Source organism: Poromitra crassiceps (genome assembly GCF_964638095.1).
Source record: "Poromitra crassiceps genome assembly, chromosome: 3".
NCBI classification, from domain to species: Eukaryota; Metazoa; Chordata; class Actinopteri; order Beryciformes; family Melamphaidae; genus Poromitra; species Poromitra crassiceps.
In genome coordinates this window covers 34,283,615-34,293,311 of record NC_139625.1, presented here as the reverse complement: position 1 = coordinate 34,293,311, position 9,697 = coordinate 34,283,615, and the positions used below count along the sequence as shown (strand labels likewise).

Here is a 9,697-nt window from a genome sequence, read left to right as displayed (position 1 = left end):
ATTTCACCAACTATTATTATTGAAAACTCAGACAAAGGGTAGACTGTTACTAACTTTAGTTGATGATGGACAGTATTTACAGTGTTTTTTAAAGTGCTGTAATCAAACACGATTTTAACTCTAGTTAAAATTTGAATTTTATAATGGTTTATCAACAGTAATCATTTAAGCTCTACCTGGAATCTGCCAGTTTTCTTTCTCAGTGAGAGGAATATGTCATCATCAGAGTGCAGATGGGACGGTGCAGAGGAGGCCATTGAGGAGCCACTGGATACAATGTTGTCCGCCCGGTCCAGCAATTTATGGATCTCCTGCAAGGCATTGGTGCCAACAGAGGAATCTGCAGTTTTCTCCATGATATGGCTTGTTTGCAAGGGTGACTGGATAGTATTGTGGCTGCTGTCCCTCTGCGGTGCAGGGAGACGGGAGGCATCACTGGGTTGAGAGCTGGGTGGCGCTCTCCAGCCACTCTGGCTGGCTGCTGGATCTGACCAAGCAGAAGTCTTCGTCTGTTCTGGGAGGGACACTGCAGGACACAGACTGTCCACGCTCAGTGGTATGGACATACTGGAGTCCACGGACAGCAGGCTGGACCTGGAAAACTCTCCTTTATGGGGACTGCCACCTGCAAAAACAGAATTACGCTTTTGAGTTGCATAGCAATGTACTGTATCATGGAGGGCTATTGGAAGATAATACAGGCAAAAAGAAAAAGAATCAAAGAGACAAAAATTATGCTTAGTAGAAATGTGTGCATAAAGCGGACAAAATCCTTCCCCCCCTGTGTTCTTAATGGTAAATTGTCCTGATATCCTGTGCTCCAGGAAGGTAACATTATGACTGACATCTCTCAGTGAGATTGAGGTGCGGTGCTGCAGACCCGTTTACAAGGTAATGTAGAAGAAGAACTGGACAGACAAACCTGTCTTTATTTGTCACACGACAACCCACAACCCACGCATGCCGCCAGACACACACACACGCCGACAGTGGCCGGTGAAATATAGTCTCCGCATTTATCCCATCCAGGCTTGTCCTTCCTCCGGGGGACAGCTTTCTTTTAGTGTACAGCGCCCGAGGCGGCCGGGGACCATCTTGAAACTGGTCAGATGACAATCTTCTGCATGCTTTTAGTGCAGTTCTATACCAATGTTGTATGGAGGAACCCCAGGGGAGCATACAACACCCTGCTTAGGCATTTTTATTGACAATTTCTCAAACACTGTGTAAACAGTTACTGTTATTGCTATTATCACTGTGATGCACACCCTCAAATAACTGTCACCCACACAGCACTTCTTATTAGAGTAATGTGTCATGAACTGAGCTTTGATTTTCTCTGGGTTAATGAAACTCTATATATTACAGGAGGCACAACAGACTGTAGTCAAATGGGTAAGTACAAAGTGTTTATTCAAAAATGAAGTGGATATGTTTATTCAAAATCAACTACCATATCCACATTTTGAAAAGGTGACACCTACTTGTACACAGAACAAAATTAAAAGAGATTATATTATAGTACACATGAACCAAAGTGGCACGAGGGTCGGTGATGTATCAGACTGAAAACAGATATTGCCTGAGATGAAAGAGGGTTGAGAGGCGGGCCATAGTGTGTCGATTTGATTTGATAGTTCTGGGCACTGGAGTTGGCGTTGGCCAATCCTGGCGTGTTCCACCCCCAAATCGAGTGTGTTCTGGGGCTACGTGAGAACCAGGCAGTCGGCTGCTTCCGTGTGGCCCGGTGCAGACATGCCGAGGCAAGAGTGCTGCCTGCCGGCTTGGAGCGTTGGCGGTAAATACAATATTCCTGGAATGCGAGTTTAACGAACCAGTTACATGTCCTATACATTCTAGATCAAATGAAGACATTACCGTTTGCTTTATTTTGTATGTTACATACTTATTGGCCAAGTTATTAGTTAGTTTATGGTAGGGCTGGCACGGATCAGAAAACCCACGGATCGGATCGCGTGACGGATTTTGAGCCACGGATCACGGATTTTTCGGATCAGCAAAAAAAAAATATATATCAGATTTTTTCTCTCAAAATTAGATTTTCGATTAGATTTTTTTAATACTTTTATAATTCTCTAAACATTTGTTGCCCTGCACAGCTCAAAAAATATTTTTTTCTCATAAGTGACACAATGTATGCTTTTACTCTGAAGGCAGAACGACCCAACTTCCTGTTTTAGGTGGCACTGCTATGCCTAACTTCGTGGCTGTTGCTTGCACCAGTCACATGACACGGGTACAGACCTACAGACCAGACCGCAGGTCAGTCTGGAAATATAACGTTGATGCTACGTTAAGCTACTCAGTGGCCCCACGTGTTGTTTTGTTGTTATGTGTCCTAAGGCAACATTTCACCATCCGGTGATAATGTGTTTGTGAAACGTGTGCGCGTGTGTGTGTGTGTTGTGGCTCTCGTTTTATCTTGTGCAGCCCGCAACACGCTGATCGCATTCCTGTGCTTTTTCAGAGGTGTTGAAATAAGTTTGTGTGACGCTGTCTTTACTTTAGTAGCCACTAGCCACAGTCTTCAGACATACTTTACAGCAGCGACAAGGGATGAGGAAGCTCACTTGTGCTTGCCATGATTATGCCTGTCTGTGTCTGGCTGCGCTGGGCGTTCGCATACACTAACGTTAAACGTTAAATGAAACGAAAGGGGGGGGGGGGGGGGGGGGGGGTCCGCGGACCATTGACGTTCCGAACCGCGTTCCGAACCGTGGGGGCTGATCCGTACGGGTCACGGATTATCCGTGATCCGTGCCAGCCCTAGTTTATGGGCTAGAAATTCTGCCAGGTTACAGGCACTAGGTGGCCATTTGCCTGCAGAATTTTCTCCTCGAAATGAAGATTGAAATCCTGAAAAATTTAACTTTTGGTGTGAAAAAGTGTGAAAAACTAAAGAAATTAGATTTTTGTGATTTCTTTTGAATACATTATTAAATAGGTGCACTGAATACCCAGGTATGTGAACTAAAATAAAAAAAGAAGTCATTTTTGGGTTCAGCTCATCTTTAAACATAATAGTAGATAACTTTAGCACTTGCACATACAAAATGCTGTCACTTTTACCATCTTCTATATTTTAGGCATATTGAATGATGAACTTCAAGTAATTGTAGATGTTTACCATTCTGATGCTTTAATCATTATATCAAGTATACGGTAGTTACCTTCAGAGGGTTGAGTGCTCTTGGTCGGGGTTCCTACTGATCCCTTAATCGTACAGAGATCAGTAGGAGAGAACTCAGGCTCTCTGATGGGGCCTCTGGGTGCAAAAGGAGTCAAAATCGTTGAGAGAGACTGGTCAATTCCCAGGTTATGTAGATACAACTGCAAGAAAAGCAAACACACAGCATATCAGCATCAGGCACACATATCTAAATTAATAAACTACCAAATAACTAGGGCTGTATGATTATGGATGAAATGATAATCCTAGTAGAAAGAATAGAACCCACACACTCTTATACACCAAAGTTGAATATTTTACTGAGACAGTAAAACGACAGACGCTCTTCATCAGCTCATCTTACAAACAATTGTGTGTCACACAGTGTAGGAAATTTAATATTTTGGGGCAACTTTTGCCCCCACTGTCTAAAATCTGGGGGCATTTACAAAATTTGGGGAGTTAAGTGCATTTCTAAAGCGTAGTGTGAACAAGAGCGCTGTTTGTGTTATTGTGTTCTTCATCGGTTTCTGGCAACCAGCTTGCAGGTGCTGAGTGTGTGTTAGAGCTGGAAATGGACATTTAATGAATCGAATGAAAATAAAATTATCAAAATCTTGGGGGCATTTTTGCCCCTTGATCATAGTTTTTAGGGGCATTCTGAGATTTCTTGGGACGTACTTACCCTTGCCCCTGGCTAAATTCCTACACTGGGTCACACCCATATAAATAGACTCCCACAGGTCACGTTATCAATAGTGGGTGGACCTACACAAAATGATAATCCTAACACTTCTGTGAAATACTCTTGTGATCAAAATTCTCAGTCTTGATGCAGCTGAACGTAATTAATTTACTGCACTTTTTAGAATTTCATTTAGACAGCTTGACTCTTACAGTAAAGTACATCGGGCACGCTTAATAAAATTGTTTGAATATTGCCAATGCCACCATGCAAATATTGTGGAATTTATTAGTTGTGGAAATTGCATATGAAATGTATGATTATACATGATAGAAATGTGCGGCCCTGTAAAGAAACTACAAACTCCAACATTCAATAACACATAATTATTTCAGTAAATTACCGGAATTCTCTCTTCGATGTTCAGCTCTCGCGGCCTGGGCAGAGGTTGTGGTGTCGATGGCTTGGAGTTCCAGTAGGGAGCGTAGTTATCAACCTCAAGGCTGACGGCAGAAGAGGCTCCAACAGAAACTCCCAAATTCTGTCCGCTGTTGTTACTGTCTTGGGAGTTTGAGAGCGTTGCGTCGAGAGATACATCGCTGAACCGACCGAGGCTCATGAGTGGCGAGGGCTGAACTGCGGTGCTCGGCTGCTGGAGGACATCTTCCTGAGTCTGACTCCTCCTCTCTTGTTCTGCCAGTCTCTCTCTCTGTTCAGCTTGCTGGATTGATGTGACGACCGTGCTGAGAGAGGAGTGGGACTGCGACTCGCCAAGGGCAGATGCGGAGGGCCACGTTGCAGACCCAGTGTCATCTTTGTCATGGGGTGCACTGCCCACCGCCTCCCCTCGTCTGGGGGAGGAAGAACCAGAGTGAGCCGTGGAGGAGCTCTGTGTAACGTTCTGGTTGGTAGCGCTTAAAATGGGAGGCTGTTGTAAAGTCTTTCTCTGCTCAGTCAAGATGCGATTCAGGGGGGCAGATACTGCGTCGTAGGATTTCTTTGTAGGAGCGACGCCGGTAAAGCCTTGCAGAGCCAGGCTATCAAAAAGTGAGGCCTTGCCTGAGCTCTGATTCACCCTCCAAGCATCTATTTTCTGCATATAGTTGAGACTTGGAAGAGCCTGGACTTTTCCAGAGGTGGGTTCCTCTTGGTGTGGCATTGCTGTGCCAGGATGATGGGGATCGAGGTCAGTCACCTCAAATTCAGCAACAGCTGGCGGTTGGGAGATGCTTGTGCTTGACTGATCCATGTCCTCCATGTTGGACTCTATGGCAGAAAGTCGCACTAGTGGAGTCTTGACACTGGATTTGGCTGGTGCATGAAAAACCTCTGGAGTGGACTGGGACTGTGGGAGAAAGCCCAGGTAGGATCCATCAATCCCTGTTTGATTCCCCGAAGACAAGAGGCCTCTCTCTCTGTGGCTCCATTCCACACTATAACCGGCTGAAAACCGTCGCTCTGTCCCAGGCCTGCCAGCCAGGTTTGTCCTGGTCACACTTGGCTTCCCTTTGGATACCTCAGTGGGATTCTGTGTCAGAGACTTGTAGTCTGGTCTAGGACCTCCCTGCCGTGGTGCTTTAGTTCCAGCTTCACAACTGCTCCTCCCTACCTCAGACAGTAGCTCTCTGTGCAACGCTTCGCTGCTGTCGTCGGGTTGGGTGTTCCGGGAACCGGAGGTGATGTTAAAGACATTAGATGACCGTGGAAGTGATTTGTCTGGGTGTGAATCTCTTTGAGGTTGTGGTGTCTGCTTCTGGGAAAGAGAAGCTACACCGGGAGGACCTTCTCTTCTCACTGTGCTTTGGTTGATGACGTCTGTTTTGGTCCTCCTCGGGGACCTCTCTGAGGCAGAGGAAACAGCACTACTGCTGCTGCTTGACATGCCGACATCTTTCTGTAGGAGCTCCAGCAGATGCTGTGCAGAAATGTCCTCATTCAGAAAGAACGTGTCATCTTCAACCTCCCCCACTGGCTTGTCTAGCGTCTGACCAGCCATCTCTTTGTTACCTCTCCCGACCTGTCTGTCGTCAACCACAGTGGCAGCCACTGGAGGACGAGCCTCTCTCCATCGGCCCTCGTCCCCTGGTGACATCCTGTGCTGGGAGAGAGAGCAGCAGCTGCTGGCTCCGTCTTGAGACAAGACAGTTGCCTGGGCAAGAGGGTGCTGGGACAGCGAGCCATAAGAGGTGCGGTCGTGAGGTGGAACGTGGAACCTCTCAGATGCAACAGAAACATATGGGGATGCTCTTTAAAGAAAAACAATTAATTTATCAATTTAGAATGTTCAAATTACATATTACACACAATGAGTATTTTTTTCCCCTGGGTATACCTCTTGCACCTAGCCTGATATCAGACTGAATTGTCAATTTGTTAATTTGTCAATTTGCGCTGATTGGTGAATTGCTGGTAAAACCAAACAAAAGGAATTTGCATATGATGATGCCAGACCAGAAGCAGCCAAAAGGCAATTCCATGGAGTGGGTGGTTACGAAGGTCTAGACCAGTGGGGTTTTACAGAGGAAGCTGAAACTGTAGTTCTTCAAATGGCCACTTGAGACTGGACCCAAAAGGGAGTCATTCCCGTTCACCCCCACTTTAAAATGCCCCACTTTCTAACAGTGATTAAGCATGTTTACAGAATGGACCAAAACACGGTTTTGGCCTATATACTGTAGCTAAATTCACCTTTCATAACTGTATGGCCAAATGTTTATATAACTTGTCCATTTAGAGTAAAATAGACAATAAAAAAAGAGTGAGTATGTTTTGGTGGTGATTGACAGGTCGCCTTTCCAGTGATCACGCAGCTTGCCACAGACCAATAGGGAGCTGCAGCTCTGGAAAACCCCTCGTCTTGCGCCGTCTCACGTGAGATGCGCAAGGACCCCAAGATAGCGAATGGGCACTTCAACCATTTATGTGCTTCAACACGGTACCTACAGTAGGCTACGTTCATTAAATATAGAGTGAATGGTCTGGACCCAGGCAATCTTGCACCGTCAACGAACAACAATTTATTTGTATTGATGGTCAGGTTCACTCACAGTCACAAGTTAAGTTACTCTACAAAATTGTTAATAGTTTTATACGGTCATCTGTCCTTAGTTGTCATGATTTACTTACCTTAAAGGGGCGAATTCCAGGTCACTTTGTTGGAAAGAATATTCCGTGAAGTTGTGTTCTGCAGAGTTCGACGTCAACAGAGAAAGGAAAGGTGACAACCGACTATCCTGAAAATCTGATGCAGAAAATGCAATAGGCAATGAACGGGCATTCTTAAAACTTATTAAAAATGTATGGGCTCATACCTTCAGACATAAACGTGTTTTAGTGACATACATTTCTGGACAATATTGAAAACAGGGCTACAGTGAAGTTGTTGGAAATACCTAGCGTTAGTTGCTGAAGTTCCAAGTCATCTACTGTGAGCCTGCGCCTCTGGTCCTTGTTGGCACCTTGATCACGAGCTCCCAGAGGGTTCTGTGAATCAACAAAGCAAAGTACTTTCTGTTACTGTCATCTGATACAATTAAAAGTTACATCAGTGAAAACATGGTCAAGTGACTGCCACCTTGTTTGAGCGGTTTAAAGCTGCCTCCTTCATGCAAGTCTGCATCCATGTAACCTAGCTAACTTAAGTTGCGTGGCTGTATATAGCGTACATGTGGACAACGTTGGCGTGAATGTTACGTTAAGTTAAGGAGTGGACGGCTTTGCTGAGAAATTAGCCAAATTAGCCGATTAAGGTATAGCTAGCTAGCTACCAGTGGCAAAACTAGCTAGCTGGATTTAACGTTAGCTGGCTGGGGTGTTAAAATACGGAAATGCACCAATGGAGTGCACAGAATCGATTGCTTTACCAATAGATGGCTCATTGTTTACGGAGTACAGCATAGCGTTACCTCTTGAGGTTCCATGTTGTTTGTCCGCCAGAGTGAGCGCGCTCCTCTCCTTCCCCTCGTATCCAAGGAGGAGCGTTGCTAGGAAATGTCATGGGAAATCAGAGACGGTCAATATCAGAGCGAGACACCCCAACTTCTAGTCACCTCTTGTATCTGAGCCACGGAGGTATCGCCACTGCCACGCCCACTTAGGAGACTGGTCAGCCAATTAAGTTTCATACCATTAACGGACAGCCAATCACAAGCTGATGACTACGCCCATTTAGGAGACCGGAAGAGTACATTTTCTTATTATTGGTGAAGCATGCAGTGGCGTGCCTATGGTGGCGTGTCTCTATATGGTATCTGGGGAAATGTCGAAAACCCGGAAACTTGCGCGGGAGTTTTGACTTGAACGCCATCAACAAAGATCGTCTATTTATCAGACGAGTCACGCTGCGCAGTAGTAAAAAAAAATACTCTTGTTTGCAAAAGTAGCTGAATATTTCAAATCAAATCCTCAACGTTTTCCTTGCTTTACTTTCCAACCATCACAGCGCTGGCTATCGGCCCCTGTTTCTCTCTGGTCCAGTTGTGAGTTCAATTTCGAGGCCGAACAACAGGGGCCGATAGCGCGCGCTGTAATGGCTGGGCGCCCCGGCCGGGGCACACAAACGCAGAAGAAGACGCCACTTGCCATTTTCGAGGAAAGCTGACTGGAAGTTGAGGAGTTTTTAAAATTAGAACATTAGAACAATATTAAAATTATCTAACACCGAGCTTTCAAACCCAGCGCCAATGTTCACAAGACCCCTGTGCAACTGTGAGTACATTTGTCCGGCGCTTTACACTCAATTGTGGAAGTAATTTCGATGTTGTGTGCTTCTAACTTCATGTCACATATTTTCAACTGAAAAATGGTTTGGGGGTAACGCAGGGAAGAAGTGTTCAAAAATATTTGAGTGTAAACAACTAGGCTACTGAACAACACCGAGCTGTCACAATTTTCAGATTCAAAATAAGTGCAAAGTTTTACATCCACCACATTTCACCCAGGAAATGGGTCAGAGTGAGAGCCCTTTCTCTCACCTGTGATTTGAAAAATCTCTGAAAGTCCAGCAACAGTACATACCCGAACTGTTTTTATGACGTTAAATAGGTTTATCTTGTAGCCTACATGTTTTGTGAAAGTAGACTATTTTTTTGTATTGAACAATATGTGTATTCCCTAAGAAATGAAAATATGTGAGGAGTGAGGTAGAGTTTAGGCCAAGTTCCAGTTAGTAAAATGAACATCCGTAGCACTGGATTTTGCATTTGATTATTGCACAAATATATAGGCTATATTGATTATTGCACAAATATATAGGCTATATATATATATATATATATATATATATATATATATACATACACACACACACACACACACACACACACACACACACACACACACACACACACACACACACACACACACACACACACACACACAGGGCACTAAAGGCCCAGACTAAGGAACGAGACTCTGGGAATCTCACCCTTGTACAAAAGGCCCTGAATGTCTAGTTATTTTAGTTCTGTTCAGATATGGTGTAGTTTATCATTTATTTATTTATTATACTTTTTATTTTCACCATTTCAACAACAGACAAATCCACTTTTTTTTAGGAAAAGGAAACCTAAATAAACATGTAAAACAAAAACACAAATAAGGAAAATAATATGAGTGCGCTGACAGGGTGGATGGACAACAGTTAGGCCTACTCTCTCGATGGGGGAATCTTTTTAGACGAGTGACCTATATATATTCCACTTCCTCCATGAGTCGAAGTGGGCATTTATTTTAGTCCTCAGACGTGCAGTCAGTTCCTCCATTGTTTTGATTTCCTCCACAATACTGACCCACTCCCCCACGTAGTTTATCATTTTAGTAGC

At 44.4% G+C, this 9,697-nt stretch overlaps 1 protein-coding gene and 1 long non-coding RNA gene across 2 annotated transcripts in view; both read right to left on the bottom strand.

The window, feature by feature from the left end:
• LOC310773086 (uncharacterized protein) overlaps nt 1-5,967 on the bottom strand; it is a gene marked incomplete at its 5' end in the record, with an annotated part of 32,046 nt that extends 26,079 nt beyond the window's left edge. The window contains 3 exons of the mRNA XM_083633005.1: nt 177-625; nt 3,192-3,351; nt 4,279-5,967. Coding sequence (XP_083489131.1) covers nt 177-625; nt 3,192-3,351; nt 4,279-5,967 — 2,298 coding nt within the window. The remainder of the gene's footprint in view (nt 1-176; nt 626-3,191; nt 3,352-4,278) is intronic.
• A 43-nt stretch (nt 5,968-6,010) lies between these two features.
• Nucleotides 6,011-7,360, bottom strand: LOC310774299. Its single transcript, XR_014552592.1, has 3 exons — nt 7,268-7,360; nt 7,002-7,116; nt 6,011-6,121 (listed from the first exon to the last, which is right to left on the bottom strand). It is a non-coding gene; the product is annotated as an uncharacterized lncRNA (long non-coding RNA).
• Nucleotides 7,361-9,697: the final 2,337 nt, after the last annotated feature.